The 19,611-nt window shown below is 39.5% G+C and overlaps 1 protein-coding gene across 1 annotated transcript in view; it reads left to right on the forward strand.

Moving 5' to 3' along the window:
• MCTP1 (multiple C2 and transmembrane domain containing 1) overlaps positions 1 to 19,611 on the forward strand; it is a 273,536-nt gene that overhangs the window by 141,111 nt on the left and 112,814 nt on the right. The window contains exons 7-9 of the mRNA XM_080362212.1: positions 3,664 to 3,874; positions 5,535 to 5,665; positions 18,541 to 18,727. Coding sequence (XP_080218338.1) covers positions 3,664 to 3,874; positions 5,535 to 5,665; positions 18,541 to 18,727 — 529 coding nt within the window. The remainder of the gene's footprint in view (positions 1 to 3,663; positions 3,875 to 5,534; positions 5,666 to 18,540; positions 18,728 to 19,611) is intronic.

The raw sequence follows: 19,611 nt of genomic DNA on the forward strand, positions 1-19,611 counted from the left end.
AGAAAGAAACAGTAAAGCTGTGGCAATTAATACACTCATCAAGAACAAGGTCTTGATGAACCTGGGGCAACTCTCAGATTCTGGCTAAGCCTAGTTGTTTCCCCATCCAGCAATGCTACCCAGTAATATGTTGTAAGACCATCTTTTAGCTTTGACATTTTATTGGGCTAACTACATAAATCATATCTAACAGAGGAAACACATCTGTGTCAGAAGATCTTCCACTGTCGGCATCACTAGCCTTCCCAGTACTCCACATGAAGACAGAATAGGTGAAACACAAATGAAAGCTTGTTTTATCATATAAGAAAATGTCAGTTTCGCATGCTGTTTATATTAGAAGCATTAAAGCAGTGTACGGATGTGAAAAAAATGGGATTTTTTCTTTTACAGGCAGCTTTGAGTGTCCTTTGACATGAAAAACTCCTTTTCAGAAGTCTAATTTTAATTTCCTTTTAAGAAAAGAGAGAGAGAAAGCTTCATAATATGGAGGATGCAACTTCTTTGGGTTCCCGCTCCCTTTTCCATTTCATTTAGTTTAGAACATGACAAGTGGGAATCTCTATGCATGCATATAAATTCACAAGAATATGAATAATAATCATATGTTAATGACCATTGGTTGCGGCCTGAGATCTTGACCTTGATTCTTCGCAAATTGTGGCATTATAAAGACAGTATGGCCAATTTCAGACAGAATATTGCGAAATATATAACTTTCCACCTATTCCCAAAGAAATCAAAAGCAGTTTCTTCCTGTATTTGTTTGTTTGGGGCGGAAGGATGAAGACAGACACATTACCTGCTTTCTGACTGAAATTCGTTACTTAAGAATTCGTCTTCGGAAATATCCCTTCATAGGAGAAATTTGGAAACATCTGTGTTCATTTATTTGTTTTGCCCTCATTTCCCTTCTGGCTTTGTAACTAACTTGCTGTGGGCTGGATTGCAGAAGTTTGCTTAAATATCTAAAAATGTACCTAAAAAATGATGCACCCGTATCGCACTATGAAATTAAATTCATGAGGGAAGAACTCTAAAATCTGAAATCAGTCTTATTATTCCATCTATTATTTTTTTGTCAAGCTTGACTTGAAATCTAAACATTCTTATTTATTTTGCTTCCTCCAAGAAAGGTTTATGAAATTAGAGATTCTGTCAGTGTCTGTAATTTCCAAGGATAAGGATGACTTAGACTGGAAGAAAAGTTTGTTTTAGATGTCAGTTCAGATGCTGTTCAATCTCACTTGGAAACAAGAAAAAAGTGGTTTCACTGTTGGTCAACATGCCAAAGTGTCCTGTGTGTCATAGCGGTGAGATCTGGCCAAAAAGGGCTTTCCCCAGCAAATATTCATGTTTCCAGGGTTTCTACCCGGCTCTTGTAAACTCCTGTCCAACCCATTTGTCACTTTGTGCTCTGAGCTTCGTTGTTCAGATCTTGCCACCTTGTATATAAATTACCCACATTGGTGAAACTCCCTACTGGTCATAAAAAAATCAACGTGTTTTATGTGGTGGCAGCTGCTCTAATGCAGCAAATTATTTGAAGAGCTGTTGAAAATGTGGAATTTAGATCAAGTATACTCTCTAAATGATTCACTGTCTCATTTGTGATTAGTGGAGAGCTGTGCAGTTGTGCTTAAGCTTGACTTTGAAAGAGCTCTGAATGCAAAGTCATGCTTACTTTCCATGATAGAATCCTGAAAATTGTTTGGATTCCCATTCAACTCCTAAACACAACCCCAACAATTGTGTATTATTTGTCAACACTGCTTCTATCGCAGTATGAAATACCTTCCTAACTGTGCCTTGTCTCTTCTTTCTTTATTATCACCTTATGTTTCAGGGCAGAGTCAGTTTTAGTTATTTACTATTCAGTGTTTTGCTCTGAACTTTCTAAGAAACTGGAAGAAGAAAAAAACCCAAACACCTACCGATTCTTCACAAGTCTTTGCAATGTTGATTGTATACCCACAAATAAGAGGTATTTCTGCCAAGAAAATATTTATTGAATTTAATAATGTTCCCATCTTGTAAATAAAATCTCTTCTGGCAACTGTGTTTCCCACTTGTGCCTTAATTTTTGTAGAGTTTCTGCTTTCTGATGTCCCACTGCTGCTCATGACACAAGTTAAGTTAAAGGTTATTATACTTTCAGTCCACAGTTCCTTGGTTGCCTTCAGAGAAACAATACATTTGTGGGAAATCTCTCGGCAGTTAAATCCTTCAGTTCAGGAAGAGGAATCTTTAATAAATTTAGTGAAATATTTTTCCAGTAACTGTACTACTTGGAATGAATAGCCATTAGAAAATATAAATACATACCAATATGATATCTGAAATACCACTAAAAGCATGTTGTTTGTGTTTGTTCCAACCTCAGTGGCCACAGTCCTTGTGTATAACTCTTCTCTCTGGGTGCATCCAGATTATACCCCAGTGATTTTACCACAGTGCGCTTTCTGTAATCTTCTCTGGGTAATAAAGTAAAATTCCTGCCCCACTTGCATAGCTGTAACTGAAAGATTCAAACCAAATTTGCATGGAAAGCCTCTAACAGAGGTACCAGGGGTTCAAAATGATGAAACCAACACGAAACTCTTTGTGTATGACGGACTGCTGAGCCTACAGAGCCTTGTTGCTGAAACTATGTTGCATGATAAATAAAATGCATATATTTGATATCTTTATAGCTGAGTATACATGTAGACTTGCATATTTTATTTTTTTTTTGATTCCTAGGAAGAATAATCTGTGAGTTTAAATACTGTTTAGGTACATAGTGTTCTGATTTTAGACACAATAACCTTGAACTAATGCAATTTTGGGATAAAAGTGAGAGCCTTTGGTGACCTTGCTCCTCCTGGGATGTGTTTGCCCGCTTCGGGGTGCCCAGGTGATCTTCCCAGTCTGGTGCCTTGTATCCCTGTAGCTCAGAGCAAACCGGAGCTGATCTTACGTCCCACTCTCCCACTCTTGGAGAAGTTCACTGATGGATGCTGTGGCCATCTGGTTTATTTGGGTGCATGTGAATTTTATTTTAACCCCCAAAATCTGCGGCTGAAGGTTCACCATCCACAAGTGTCTGCACAGTTCCCATCAGAAGCACCGCAACGTCTTGTTCTGAAACTCTTGAACTGAAGTGTTGGTATTTAACTCAGTTTTCCTTGCTGTTTCTGGGAATACTACATCATTTATAGGCTGAGATAGTTGTCATGTGCATGAGAGTTTATTGACTTATTTTTTCTTGGTCCATACACCTCATGGTGGCTTTATTTTGTTTGAATGGAAGTTTCATTTTTTTTCACTGTTTTTTATGTTTTAGTGTTTGTTTAAGTTCATTCAATCATACGCTACTAATAGAAGAGACTTTGTGACATCCATTTCTAATGTTATTAGTTCTATTAGCACAGAGAGAAGTCAATCAGGAAAAAACCACTCTTTTTCTGAACATTTCCTTAAGTGGCATTTGTTCTGCTTGCTTCTGCAGAAGCAGTATATGACACTACTTGCATATTTGTCACTGTTTTGTTTCTCTCAAATAATTCTTTGTAATATAGTTTGCATATGTACTGTCAAATAACTTCAAAATGGCTTAACATGGTTGTTTTCCATTCATAGCTGTATGATGTTGAACGTTAAAATGCAAGGGGAAGTTTTTAGAATTGTTTTAACTGAAATCTATGTTTTTATTTCCCTAACATCTCAGACCCAGAGCTTACGTCTCTCAGACCTGCACAGAAAATCTCAGCTATGGAGAGGGATTGTCAGCGTAACCCTAATAGAAGGTCGTGAACTAAAGGCGATGGATGCAAATGGACTCAGTGATCCTTATGTGAAGTTCCGGTTGGGGCACCAGAAGTACAAGAGCAAGGTAATTTTAGCTGTGACCTAAATGGCTGCATTCAAAATATTTTGTTCCTGTTTTTGGCTTGCATGACTTATTCCAGTAGTGATGGAGATTTATTTTGTATTAAATAGCTGCCAAGGCACATGGAGCTTTGTTTAGATGTTTTTTCTTATTTTGTTATATGTAAAAATAAGACTAGAGGGTGGAGAATGTAGCACTGGAAAATGAGGGGTAGTTGAGAGACACACCTGATTTTTCCATACAGACTGTATTGGGGTTTTTTTCCCATTATGGGTCATTCTTGGTAGGGGGAAGATCTGGCATAATTTTGACAAGTGGATCCCACCTTTGTACGTCTTTCAGGCAGCTTCTTGGATCTTTTGCAGGGTCTTATCCTCAAATCAATGTCATGCTTTTATTCTCACTTGCCTCAGCAAGTGTCATTAAAGATTTTTATATGTAGAATCATTAGAGTTGGAAGAGACCCTCAGGATCATAGAGTCCAACCATAACCTGACTCCAGCACTAACCCGTGTTCCTAAGAACCTCATCTTAATGACTTTTAAACCCCTCCAGGGATGGTGACTCCAGCACTGCCCTGGGCAGCCTGTTCCAATGCCCCACAGCCCTTTGGGGAAGAAATTGTTCCTAATATCCAATTCAAACCTGCCCTGGAGCAACTTGAGACCATTTCCTCTTGTCCTATCTCATGTTACTTGCATGACCTTAGGAGGCAGAAACATTTGTTCAAGCACAAAATTATTGTGGAGACTTGCTTAGCATTCTTAAAAATTTTCATAGCATTTTTAATCCTCTTTGATTTTTCTGGGTTTTTTTGTTTGTTTTTAGTTTGGTTTGGGTTTTTTTGTTGGTTTTTTTTGTGTGTGTGTGTATGTGGTTCTTTTTTCAAGCCAGTGGAACTGGTAGATGTAGAAAGGAGCAATTGCTACTTAGGGAAGGTACCAGATAGTTTCCATTGTCGCTCAGGACAGAGGTGACTACTGTGACTACTGTGACTACTGCTATTGCATTAGGACAGAAAAATCTGCAATCTCTCCCTTCTGCAGAGAGTGGTCAGAAGTACATGGACTGGATTCCATTGAAGTTACTTCTTTTGTCAGAAGTAACTATACTGAAAATGACTGAGAAAGCGACTTTGATCTGAGTTGCAAAGGAAAGGAAGTAAAACACAATTTTGAAAGAGAAGAGTATTGCATAAAAAGTAAACCGTAGTATCATCATTCTCCCAGTATTACTGCATCTGGGGAAAGAGAAGGTGATAAAATTGTTTCTGTTCAAATACATACAGTCAACATCTCCTTGTCATTGCAGGTGCTTTGTTTTCTGTTAGGCTCAGATTCATACCTTTGCAGCAAACTGACACGTAAGAGAGGCCATAATTATTCTACAGAAAAATGGATCCATTCCCAGGATAAATCCTTTGTTCAGGAATCTTTTGAAGGTGACAGGTTGCAGGATTTTGGAGGTTGCTGTTGTGTCAGAGGGGCATGAGGGAACTGGCCAGCAGTATTTTCTAATTACTATTTTTTGATTCCCACCACCTAAGATGCTCATACTGCAAAGGAAAAAAACTTTCTGAACAGACTCTAATGATCAGATTTATAGTTGAAGAATGCATATGCCTACGCAATGCAATATGACTTTCTTTTTGCTCTCCTTTCAGATTGTGCCAAAAACTTTGAATCCTCAGTGGAGAGAGCAGTTTGACTTTCATCTCTATGAAGAACGAGGTGGAATTATTGATATTACCGTGTGGGACAAAGATGTTGGCAAAAGGGATGATTTTATTGGCAGGTTTGTGCAATTACAGCCTTCTTGTTCCCCAGGGATGAGAGCAGATGATTAAAATGAGCTTTGCCATTGAAACTACTTCTTGAGACCATTTGTTCTTGCCTTTTTTGTTTTTTCTTTCTTTTTTATTTTCTTTTTTTTTTTTTTTTTAAGGTAGGGGAGGAATTTTTCTTTTTACGTATCAGTACAGTTGGCTGCATTGATGTAATTCTTTACTTTGATGGGGTAAGATAATTTTTAGTGACCAGTAGGTGGCAGCTTTTACCAATTGATAGACTTGATTTTCCAAAATATAAATCCCGCATTTAGAGCAATAATGAAGGTTCAGGAAGTTCCATTTGGCAACGTCCGGCTTGGAGGAGAAATAGGTCTTGTGACTTCTAATAGGCGCATAAGACCAAAATTATGTACCTTGGGTTTTAATCTGTTTGGCAAATGAAATGAGAATCTTGAAGGACTACATACAGCTTTTGGGGAAAAGAAATAAGATCATTCACCTAATTCATTTTCAGGAGAAGTGAATAATTGGGATCTGTCTTAAGAGGTCAAGAAATGGTGTAGATTTGTGTGGTTGTGCTCAGTGTTATTGTGTAGGAAGATGAAAGGTGCTGATGTTTTTTACTACTAGCTTTTAACTAATGAGAAAACACTGTCTTGTTGTTACAGATACTGTGCAAAGTTGGTGCTATTTTGAAAGCTCAGATATTTGTTCACATCATGCTTTAATTGATATTCATGCATTCATAATAATAGTAATTATTATCAATACTATATACTCTGATTGTTTGCTAATATATTGGTTGTAGGTGCTTTCACTAGGACATTGATGCTATAAACTAGTAGAATTACTTTTTTTGGTAATTAAAATCAGGAATGGAATTCTCACAGACACTTTTGATGTCAATGTGGTTATGTTTCTATGAACCTTTTCCTCTCCCTTGTTCCATTTAGGGTAGTGGCTTTCTTTACCAAGTTAGATCAGTTGGTTAATATTCTGTGTTTATTTCATACCGTAAATTGTGGTAACTCAGAATACATACAGAGTCTGTGGGAAACAAAAAGCTTTACTATCAGACAAAACTTTTTCAAAAGTGTACACAGTAACATTTTATTTTACATGATGAAACCCTATGGATTGAGTGTTATGCTTATATTTGGATTTTATGTTGTATTTTTTCACTTACTTGATTTCAGTCGGGGCAGATGGTAACAATAGCTATTTTTCTGAAATAACATAATCATTTAGTTCTACTTTAAAATGTGATACATCTTGGGAAATTATTCTTATTTTCTGCTTAACTTCAACCTTTTTATCCAAAAGAAGGTGAGATTCAGAGTTTTCATGTGTAATTTTTCAGAACACTCTCATCAAAGCAGCACTTATGTTGTTACTTGTACCAGTAATTATAAAGTCTTTTTAAGAGCCTTACATAAAATAAAAGACACCACTTTTGCTCCAAGGCACGTGCAATCTAAATAAGAATGTGATAGAGGAAGAGATTAGAGGAAGAAAAATTGTAAATTCAAACACATGAGCTGCTCAGGTAGCTTTTCAGATACCTAAAAAAGTTGTACGTCTTAAGTGTGCATCTATTTCTTTATAGAAAATGCATGCTATTATTCAAGTAATGAATAATTTCTACATTTTATTTGGCCTCAAAAAAATAATAGCATGGGAACCTGGTCTCCAAGAAGAATGTGTGAAGCCTTTAGCATTTCTCAGTGGGAGAACCTCGTTTCAATGATTTTCCTAAATGGGCGTAATTCTTGTATAAACCAAAAAAATATGCTCCTTGAACAAAGTGCTTCTGCAGCATATAACTGATTTTAAGAAAGTCAATGTTTTGTTTTGTTTTGTTTTTTCCCAAAATCTTGCTGCTCTTGGTTGTTTTGACCTCTCTGCTGTCAGTGTATATATAATCCCTCTTCAGTTTGTCCTTTCAGACTCTCACTTCACCTTCTGTCAGTACGTTATCTCTGGATAATGCAACCTGCAAACAAATTCCTCTCCATGAGGATTCCCGTGAAAAACTTTGTCATTTGTCAAGCTCAATCTGAATGCAAAAATAGGTCTTAATAAATCTCCCTCCCCAATGCTTTCTTCCAATCACTGTGGATAAAAATCACCGATACCTGACAGCTCCACTTTACATTGACCTCCCTTTCCAGTTTCTCATTTTGAGGCTGCCTCTAAAGGCTGTAAATACTCTGGTACAGACACCACAGACTTGCTGTGCTAAATGTGTGTTAATTTTATAAAGCACAGCGAGTCACACTCCATGACTAAGTCTCTGTGGCTCTGAAGGCACATGCAATAAATCGGGTGTTTTGATCCAAGATCCAGGAAAAGTGATAATGAGCTGTGGGAGGGAAACAAAAGATTTCCTGGTAGTATTCTAGCATTGCTCATCATAGAGAGTATTCCTTTTTGTTTTATTGTGATCTTCCCACTTTCTTGAGTAGTGTTCCAGCAGCAGCTCTTTTGTCATATAGGAATATTTTTATTAAATTCAAAGGAAAACAGTTATTTCTTGAAGATGTCCTACTTGCCCCAAGTGTGGTTCAGGAGGAGCCAAACTTGATTGAAGGAGATGCCCAATTGAGAGAAACAGCAGACCAAACTGAGAAAACAGAAGGAAAATGTTGTTTAAGGGGCAGTTCTCACCTCTCATCCGTGGTGTTGGCTTTTTGTGTCCTCCTTATTCATCTGTTGCAGAGCACACATGAAGGTCAGCAGAATTTCCCATGCAAAACAGGTGTCATCGAGCTTCTTCACCAGGGGATCTCTTTGAAAAGTGCCATCCCTAAAAGGGGTTCAGCACTTCCAAACTGAGCTGGCTGTGGGGGGACAGTGTTGTTGAGTGGAAGACTGAAAGCTGGAACTCCAGGTTCCTCGTGGAAAACAACACGGGAAGCTCGCTTGAACTGGAATATTCCTGCTGCGCTGAGCTCTGTAGCTTGCAGATTTTATTCCAGAGCAGAATGTCATAACTTCTCCTGGAATGACACTCTGTCTCAGCTGCGCTTCGGTGAAATGGAAGAAGTGAGAAGTCAGGAGCGTAGACTTCTGTGTGCCCTGCAGGTACCACCATACTCATTGGGCTGGAGCATGGCAAGGGCCAGGGGGAAGCTGGGAGTGTGACAAGGCAGTGATGACACACATGGTCAGACTGCGAGTGCTTGTGGTCCTGTTTTGAGGGCAAGAAGATGAAGGGAAACCTGAGCTGGTGAAAATGTCCCTGCTCGTGGCAGAGGTTGGACTAGATGAGCTTTGAAGGTCCTTCCCAACCCAAACTCTACTGTGGTTCTCTGTTTGAGAAGGCTGAAGTCATGGAAGTGAGATTCTAGCTTTGCGGGGGCATGATAGGAAGAGAATGGAAGTGGAAGGGGTGGCTTCTAAGAGGGAGGAAGGTATTAAAAGGTCAAGAGTGACAGCACGGCATCCTAATTCAGAGAAGGAGCAAGATACGTCTGTCACAGAACCAGAGTAAAGCTCTGTCTTCATCTCAGTGCCCCGGCATGTCCAGTATGGTGGTTCCTGAAATGAGATGCTGGCTGATCGATTTCCATCCTTAACTTTGAGCATAACATGCTTACGAAAGTAATTTGAGTTTCAGTTGTGTACGTTCTCTGTGAGAGTGTAAAGGATGTGGCATCTTGCGAACTTCTGTCATATAATGCTCTAAAAAACGGAAATCCTAGAACCATTTCAACGTTTATTCGGGGATTTCAAAATCCTGGAGAATTATCTTACAGGAAAGGTTCAAGGAAAATAGATTTCTGATCATATACAAATTTTTATGAGGAACCACTGGGCTTGACTAGAACTGAGCTTCATCATACAGGAGATTAAATTCAGACATTCTTCTGAATGTCATTTCCTAAAAAACCCAACATTCCAGGACCAAAGACATGAGGTCTCAAAGTTCTTTTTTTGGAAAGCAACATCACCTAAAGCCATAGGGGTGGCCTTCTCATGTTCAATTAAGCTTGCAAACTTGCATGAGCAGTATTAGTCGTTGTATGTATGTATGCATATTTTTCAGTCTGAGTACATTTAGTATTCACATTTTTTTGCTACGAGTAAATAATTTCTCTTCCGTATTGAGCCAATATACTCCTGTGATTAAAAACATATACTGGAGTAAGTTTATGGAGGTAATACTAAGATGAAAATGAAAGTGAAATGATTTTAATCTTCGTGTAACTATTTAACTTTCTTATCATCTGCATTTTTGAAGGCGATCCTGACTGTCACCTTTACGATAATCAGCTAATAAATCCTCATGATTTTTACACCTTTATGCATAGCAGTAATCTGAACAAATTGGCTGCTGACAGCTGCAATAAATTGCCAAGAATGAGTGCTGTCAGAGAACAAGTTGTTTCTGTGAACACACAGGATAAGTAAATCCCATGTCATGCAGTTTTATTCAGCTGAAATTATTTGCAATCCAGTACGGCAGAATTTATAGCACTATTTATTGGTATGAAAAATGTGTGTTTATCTTTAAAATGACATTGACTTCTACTGATATTTTGTGCCAGGAAATTACTTTTGACTTAATCTATATCTATTTTCATCAGTATTTATGCATGCTACTTCCTTCTTCCCATCTGATGCAAATTAAGAACAAAATACCTTATTTATAGTATATTAATTAAAGCTACATATTAATTTTATCTGTAGCAAACTGAAATAACCCATAATCTCTCTGGATATTGTCATGGAGATTCAGATCAACTTTGTGTGCATGTGTCTACAGGTACAGACCATGTAATAGATGTTATGAAATACAAAAGCTAAAATATTGAAAATTAAGTATTTAGGTTTTCAACACTTAATCTGCTATGTCTTCCTTATTTAGTTTTTTTCGTGGTAATGAAGCCATGGAGGGTTTTTGGGGTGCACGTAAATACAAGCAATATGTAACCTGTGGTGCTGCGTTATTAATCTGAAGCACAGGGATACACTGCCCAAAGCTCTAAACTAAAGTGGGATTTTTATATAAAATATTTATAACTTTTTTTCCTTTTTTTCCCACTGAAATCAATGTAATTTCATTGTGAGAGACTGAATGTTATCAGACAGAACCGAGTGGTGCTGTAAAGCTGTGTATGGATACTCCAACACATATATAAAGTTGAGTGAAGGACACTAAATATTCTAAATATACTGCTAATGTTTCTTCCTCAATGTTGTGATGGCTGTGATTTACGTTAAAATACTGGCAATTTTGCTTTTTAAATATTGCTGCCCAAGATAGAGGTTTTGAATAGTAGGTGTGAAAGTCTGTGTTAATCTTGAAACTGACAAATCTTGAAGTTTTCTCGATTTTGCAAAACTCTAGAGAGAAAATGGGTTCCTCTGGAACTGCAAATTGTGCTTTATTTTGGTGGTTTTCCAAATATTATCTTTCATGTGGTGGTTAGAAAATTTCTGTATGTTGAAGTAACTTTGGAAGGATATCTTCTTTTCAAACTTTAAACATGACAGTCAACACACTGTTGTAATTTGAGTTTTGAACTGTATGCATCTCTGAGTTACACAGTAGTTCTGTGCAAACATAGACGAGCACACAACAGCCTGTGTGTATAATAGTTCGTTCATTATACATGGTCACTAAAGTTAAATTATTGCAGATGCATTTCTCTACGTAAAATGAAGATTTTACCTGAAGCATTAAAATCTAAAAATAGGCTATTGGTGGACCTACCCTTGACAAAAACTGAGATATGCTGAGCTGTCTCCATTCCTGGTTGTTGTCAGAGGGAATTAGAAGTAAATACTGCATCTCAAAATTCAGCCTTCGGGTATTCTACACCTTATTTAGTACTGTTTCTGCATGTTTCAACTTCTGTTAGTGCAGAAGCACTACTGTTCTGCTAGAGAGCCAAAAAACATTAAGTTTTGGCTCCCAAATCTTCAGTAACTTTCTCTTACAAGATACCGTAGTAGTTACAATTCTTGCTGGCAGTTGTTATTGTCACGTACTGTTGCAAAATTTATAGTGTTCCCCAATGTATTCTGAAATACAGAATGCTGCATGTGGGCCAGGTTGTGTTTACAGATCCTTCTTCTGACCCTCTGTGGAAATATACTCCATGGCATGATGTGGGAATGGCAAAATAAGAGGAAAGCAGAAGGAAAAGTGGCTGCCAAGATGTGAGGAACATGGTATTGAGTGTAAGACCTGGTTAGGGGGTGGAGTATGGCATGGAGGATTTCTGGAAGGCAGAGGTGGGAGCCATACAAAAGCTCTTACAAAGTTGCTTGGACCAGCTTGTGATGGAGAACTGTATAGGACCAAAGACATTATATTCATCAAAGCAATAGACTGGTCTCAAAATAGACTGTATCCAAACCAGCGTGGTCAGCAGGACAAGGGCAGTGATCCTTCCCCTGTGCTCTGCATTGGGGAGGCCACACCTGGAGTGTTGTGTTCAGTTCTGGAACCCTCAGCTCAGGAAAGAGATTGAAGTGCTGGAGGGTCCAGAGAAGAGCAACAAGACTGGGGAAGGGACTTGAGCACAAGCCCTACGGGGAGAGGCTGAGGGAGCTGGGCTTGTTCAGTCTGGAGAAGAGGAGGCTCAGAGCTGAGCTCAGCACTCTCTAGAACTACCTGAAGGGCAGTTCTAGCCAGGTGGGGACTGGTCTCTTCTCCCAGGCATCAGCAATAGGACAAGGGGCCATGGGCTTCAACTCTGCCAGGGGAAACTGAGGCTGGAGATGAGAAAGCAATTCTGTGCAGAGAGTGGTCAGGCATTGGAATGGCTGCCCAGGGAGGTGCTGGACTCACCGGCCCTGGAGGTTTTTAAACTGAGATTGGACATGGCACTTAGTGCCATGATCTAGTCAATGGACTGGAGTTTGACCAAGGGTTGGACTGGATGATTTCTGAGGGCTTTTCCAACCCAGTCCATTCTGTGAGTCTATGATTCTGTTTAGCAGGGGAAAGTATTAATTTTGGTGCAAAATATTGCAGTGGTGGCAACACTGACAGTGCATGGCTCTGATGTCTGGTCATGCCATGGGCACAACATAGGAAATACCATACCACGAAACATCCACAAGTACTTTTTGTTTTTCTGTCTGCACCATTTCAAAGGTAAATCTGTAGCTTTATTGTGAAGAGCTACGCATAGGAGACTGTTAACTGGTCATTTCAAAATCCATCAACGGGATGTTGTGGCATGGGCTGTGTTTCTTTCAGGAAGCAATAAACACTTGTTGACGTTCAGGCGTCGCTCAGTGAACAGTGTGTTTGTCCTGTGTTTCACGCAGCTCTGGTATCTCCATCACTAAGCCCGACTTATCGCACAGCGCCAGGCTCTGCTCTGTGTCTGTGTCTTGCTGCAGGAATGCTGGCAGCACTTTCCCTGTTCCCACTGAGCTCTGCAGTACATCCTCAGCCCCCGGGCATCCTCTCCAGCCTCCCGAGCTCCCACCGTAATCCCCTCCATCACTGTCCTAGTCAGCAAGTTTCAACCTCCAGCATCTTCGGGAGCTCCCCTGGTTTTCAGTCCATCACCTCTATCCACCGCCTGCCCAAGCAGCGTGTGGGGTCTGTTGTTTTATTTCTTTCTCGTTATCATTACACTTAAAAGCGCCACGCTCTGATTCCCCCAAGAACTTCACGTTACTGCAGTCCTGTCTCTCGGAGCCATGTCATTTTCTGTCGGCGCTTTGCAGAATTTCCCCTCTCCGTTTGTTTCTGGGTTTTACTGGAACATTGTACTCTGCTGATAAAGGATAGGGAGTCTCACAAATTGTAGCAGTTCATGCCTCGCTGCTTCTGATGTGTGTCCAGCTCAGTTCTAATTGCAGAATCGCACAGTTTCCTCTCCTTGGCATCCTTTGGAGCAGCATAGACCTGGATCACAGTGGAGTTAAAAGGCTGTCTTCCTGAACAAGTCATGATGATAATTAAGTTGCCTGGGTTGTAGCCAAGTGGTGCTTTTCTGTCCCTATCACTTAGGATTGTGCCAATTCTTCTTTTATGCTTTATTTTGTCATGTGAGAAAATGATCTCGCTATCTGCTGCCTCTCCCTTGCCTGGCCACCTGGCTTTTAAGAGGCCTTCTATGTCATGTCGCTACCTTTGTAATTCATTCATTAGCAAGGATATTTCACCAGGGTGCCAACGCGGTCTTACATTCCAGGTTCTGTTAGAACTAGAGAGGGGAGGTGATTTTTACCTCTTAGACATGCTGATAATAAAATACTACACATAGTTCTGGCTTCCACACTATAAAAAGGATGCAGGAGAATTTCACTGGATCAGAAAAGTTACAAAAAGTCATTTGAGGGCTGTAGGAGATGTGTTCCAAGGAAATGTATAGGGAGCTGAAGGTGTTTAGCATATCAAAAGGAAGATCAAGAAGAGATATGATTATGGTCTATGAGTACCTTCACTAGAAGAAGATACAGGGCACTGAAGGCTTTTTCAACCGAGTAAAGAAAGGCATAAAAAGAACCAAAGGCCAGATATATTCAAATTAAAAATAAATCAGAAATGTATTTCTGGCAGCTTGGACGATTAACGCACTGAACACAGTTTCAGCGAAGTGGTGGGTTCCTCTTAAATCTTCAAACCTTCCTCCACGGGAGCCGTGCCCTGTGATGCAGCCACCTTTCCGTGGTCCTCTGGCACAGGAGCTCGAGGTGCTCACCTGGTTTTTCTCCCTTCAGATTTCTCGAGGTCTGAAAATCCAGATTCGCAATGTGCCTGATGATGTTCAGGCTGATTTTTGGGGGACGTGGCTCTTCCCAAGGGGTCAGCCAGCTCGGGGGATGGTCCCAGTGGTTCCAACATGTCCAGTGGTGACACTGGTGTGGGCTGAAGGAACCACAGCATATGGAGCAGCAGAGTAATGCCAAATACTCAAACCTGCCCTAAAAAACACAAAATTCCCTGAAATGTGATTTGTAGCCATGCTTGAAAATCTGTCTGTGCATTTAATGGCTATTTCTGCCGGAATTTTTCATGCTGAACTCCTCACAGGTGGAGAACAACTCTGCCCAGGGCAGTGGTGGAGTCTCCATCCCTGGATGGGTTTAAAAGGTGTTTAGACAAGGTTCGTAGAGACAGGGGCTAGTGCTAGAGCTGGGTTATGGCTGGACTCGATGATCATGAAGGTCTCTTCCAACCAAAGTGATTCTATGATTCTGTGGAGATTTTCTTTCAGCAACAACGTATAAACAGTAATTCCATGAGAAAACAAATTCTCCAAAATGACTATTATCTCCTGCTTTCTGTGTGACAGCTGCCGGTCCTGTGCAACTTGTGACCTTCTGAAAATGGCTGTAATTTTTCATGATCCTCAGTTTGAGAATGCAAGGCAAAAATTTCTACCACCATGATGCTCGTTCTGCACCACTTTCCAGTAGCGTTCAAGTTCACCTTCATCCTCAAAACACCTTTGTTCTCCATGGAAACAGCTGTAGGTGACAAATGTCTTTTAAGGGAACACCTTAACTGTTGTGAAAGTAAGCATTGCTAAAGCTTCCAAGCTTGGAATACTTGCATATACTCTCAGTAATATCTAAAGGGGCATTGTCAACTTGAACTTTCCAAAGCTATTTATCTGTGGAAGGACTTTGTTAGCTTCAGTGCTTGTGAGGAAATCTAATCCAAAAAGGACTTTTTGGGTTTCTTACTGATTTCTATAGAGGTTATTCTAGGATAGGCTAAGTGCTTAAGTAACGCCTTAGTAAAACCAGGCTTCTTTCACTGGTCCCATGCAAACATCTGGTGAGGGCAAAGTAGAACTAGTGATGGTTTGATTTGGTGTGAGAGCAAAAAAAGTTGATTTTTTTTTAATTAAAAACTCAACTTTTGATGGAAAAAATATTACAATTTTTTTTAAAGCACCCATAAATTAGAAAGTATCATCTTTTGACTGAACCTTCTGTGCTTCTGGTGCTCTCCTTGAGCCTCAGCACCTTCCAGTTAGGCACATGAGCTGCATCTCCTGCGAGGCCGGAGGAGAAATGCACTTTCCTTGACCTGTACACACAGAGATGCTCTTAACCGAGATGTCCATAAAGCTCAACGGTGACTCTCCTTAATGGAATAACCTTAGTTTTTTATCTAATTACCTGAGGGCCCTTCAGAGGGTATTTTTCCTGTAAAATAGTTAAAGCTTTCACTGGAAAAAGCTTCCAGATTACTCCCTAGCCTTTATATGGTTTTACAAAATAACAAGCGGGTGACGGGCCGTTCACGGAGATCTATCAGGCAGACAATAGAGATGTATTTCTCAGGCAATCTGTTATAGATGTGGTGCTATTAGGAATATTTCATAGCTGTATGAACGGTGCACGGGTAAAATCGAGTTGTCAGTCGCTTCTTTTAGCCTAAATAAAAAATAGCATGGACTGCTAATGTTGCAGAAGTGGTAACTTCAGGAACTGGAGATCTTGTATTACATGTATTACCCTGTAACCTCACAGTCGTTGCAGTTTTCTGATGTATGTAGGGTTTTCTTCTTCCAGTGGAAGTAGGTTTTTGTTGCCTATATTTGAACGAGGGGTGGATTATTTCTGCATTACTTTTATAATAATGACTTTCTAAATCTTTTGTCTACTTTAGGAGAGTTTAGACTGGTTCTTTCAATGATTATTGATTAAAGTCTCAGTGTTGTTGCAGACATATTTTTGAGAGGTGTCTGTTTTGAAATAAACTAGGAAAGAATATTTAATACCAGGGGCATCTTAGCCTGCTCCAGCTTTGAATGCTTGATTACAAGATTTGTCATCCTACAGAGGACTTTATACTCCTCACTGCGGCCTAAATAAGAAATTGACAGCCAATGTATGTGCTCAAAACTTGTATTGACCATCAGTCTGCACTGACAGCAACAGCTTTAGTCTTTCCTTGCTGTTTTTAATTTTGTTTCTCACTCATCACCCAAAGAGTTCAAAATAAAAGGTAAACATTAAGCTCAGTATGCCGTGTCAGTCAGACTTTTTTTTCATTGTAAAATAATTGAACCTTGTTACTGTTTGAGCTTTGCGGTAGTTTAATTTTGACAGCTGCACAACAGACAGTAAATGTTTAAAAAGAAAAAAATTAAGAGGGAATTTTGCTGTAGCAAATCTAATCTGCCTGTGATAGCACAGTGCCCATTTTATGAGGCAGCATTTATTCTCATAATTGGCTATTTCCTATCCTTAAATGCCTATTTATTCATGTCTGCCACCTTTTTCTCAGTTTATTGGCCCTGCGGTCACCACATTATCTTTCTCTTCAAAATCAATTGACATTTTATGAAAAGAGTTTGCTAGATGTTTAGTTTAGTGAGAGTGGCATATAGAACATGTGCTTGTCACATTAAATAATTGCTGTTAAGAGTGTTCAGTGGCTTAACTATATATAGAATATATTCACTTACTTTTTTGTTTTTATTTAGAGTGATGAATTGGCAAAACATTACTCGGGGATGCTATCAGTAGAAGTATTGCAGATAATGCTTTATCACAGGAATTCCTGTGCAGTGCAAGCTGGTATTACATTACAATTTTCAGAGATGCTCAGAGCTGCAGTCTAGGAAAGTTGAAGCCTGTGAATGATACAAATTAAAATACTAAAACATCTGAGCTGTGCACAGGCTAATTACCAACCCTGAGGTGCTCTTGTTTTAATTAAAAGCTTGTGGTCAGCTCTTTGTTAGCAGAGACACTGTTTTTCCTCCCTGCCCTACCTGTGTGTTTCTAAGGAGGTTGCTGGCAGGTCGGAGCCGTTCTTTGTTAATTCAGCGTAGGGACCGCGGGGTTACTCGCGAAGGGATCAAGCCGGGTGGATGGGCTTCAGTTGTGAGCAGTCCCTGCTCATTACTACCTGAGATACCTTATTATACAGAGGGCTGCAGCACTGGATTTTATCCCAGGTGCCTTCACAAAGCTTTGACCCTGATCCACGCAAGCTTAGCACAGGAGAGACAAGCCTTTTGGGTGTCGCTCGAGTCGTGTTTTTCTGTGCTCGGCCACGTTAACTCCATCACAATTAAGTCCACATAGATTTATTTTTTTTTCCTTCTTCTTTTAAGAGAGGATTTCTACTGCTGTTTGATGATTGGTATAAAAAACATTCACATCAAAACTTATGATTTATATGAGGTGTAATTAAAAAATACAATTTGCATCTGAAGCTGGATTTTTTAAATTCTCTTTGACCGTGTTAGCTAAGCTCATTTCTAGTGTCTATACATTATTTTTAATATTTATTGCTCACATGTGTAACAGATTGTAGCCTTAAAAAAAATAACATCAGGTGAGCAGCATGGGCTGAAGCAGAAGATAAATCCTTCCAGAAGATGGAAAGGAATTTCAGCTGATTTGTTTTGATTTGTTTTGGTTTGGTTTGGTTTGGTTTAGGTTGGGTTGGGTTGGGTTCGATCGGGTTGGGTTTGGTTTGGTTCATTTTGGTTTGGTTTTGTTTGGCTTGGTTTTGGGTTGGTTTGGGTCAGTTTTGGTTCATTTTGGTTCGTTTTGGTTTGGTTTGGTTCATTTTGGTTTGGTTCATTTTCATTTGGTTCGTTTTGGTTTGGTTTGGCTTGGTTTGGTTTAGTTTGTTTTGGTTCGCTTTGGTTTCAGTTTGGTTTGGTTTGGTTTTGGTTTGGTTTGGTTCAGTTTGGTTTGGTTTGGTTTGGTTTGATTTTGGGTTGGTTTGGTTTTGGTTTGGTTTGGTTTGGTTTTGGTTCATTTTGGTTTGTTTTGGTTTGGTTTTGGTTTGGTTCGTTTTGATTTTAGTTCATTTTGGTTCGTTTTGATTTGGTTTAGTTTGGTTTTTCCTCCAGGTGAACCCAAGCAAGCCAATGTGCTCCTGCTTGATGTGGAAAAAATCACCCACTGACGGGGAATATTTTGTTCGCAGGTGTCAGGTTGACCTGTCCACCCTGAGCAAGGAGCAGACCCACAAGCTGGAGCTGCCGCTGGAGGAGGGCGAGGGATGGCTGGTGCTGCTGGTCACCCTCACGGCCTCGGCCGCCGTCACCATCTCCGACCTCTCCGTCAGCTCCCTAGAGGACCAGAAGGAGCGAGAGGAGATTCTGAAGAGATATGTATGGAGCTCTTCTCTTTTGCCTTTTGTTTGCAAAACATTTGCTTATATAAATAATAAGTACGTGGTGGGGGATCAAATCTAAATACACCCCTTATATCTTGATCGCACTTCACCAATCACAATCATTTAAAATAACTGCCCCTATTATCGTATCTGGTATAGGTAACGTCAAGAACGCTACAAATCCTCTTTATACAGTAAGGTTGTTTTTACATAGTAATTCATCATGTGACATAAAGAAGTTAATCTTACTGCCAGGCAGACAGTTCTTAGCAAGCACAAAATAAGGGGACACGCAGTGACTACACAGTTTTTAGTGAGTGTTTATGCCAAGTGGTCTGAGGTGCCGGTAGTTTTCAGCTTTATTTTTTCTAGAATATACTAAAGGGGAAGAAAACTCATTTTTTTTCTGCACATTAGGGGCTGGAGCATTGTTTCCTGTCATCAAAATAATTGTTTTAAACAATATTTCCATTTCAAGCTATTCTGAAGCAAATTATTTTCATTTCCCAGCATCCTCACATTACACAGAATCTGTGTAGTTTTATCAAAGCAACAGAGAGGGGAGCTCTTACTCCAGCATTCGATAATTCCTAAATCACTAAAAGTAACTGTCTCACTACACACGGAGAAATTAAAAAAAAAAAAAAAAAAAAAAAAAGAGAAAGCTATTTCCACTTAAAATTACAAAGCTTTTATTGTACAATGCTGCCAGGTGTTTAGAAAGGCTTCTCTAGACACTCAGCCATTAAACCAAGCTCTGACTAACAAAGAGCTGCTTAATTTTTTTTTTTTAGAATTTAAAATATTCCTATTCCATGACTGACATCCTTTCAATAACTGAATTTAATAAAGATGTACCTTATCAGGCTGTGCAGATAA

This window comes from Nesoenas mayeri (assembly GCF_963082525.1).
Source record: "Nesoenas mayeri genome assembly, chromosome: Z".
Taxonomy (NCBI): domain Eukaryota; kingdom Metazoa; phylum Chordata; class Aves; order Columbiformes; family Columbidae; genus Nesoenas; species Nesoenas mayeri.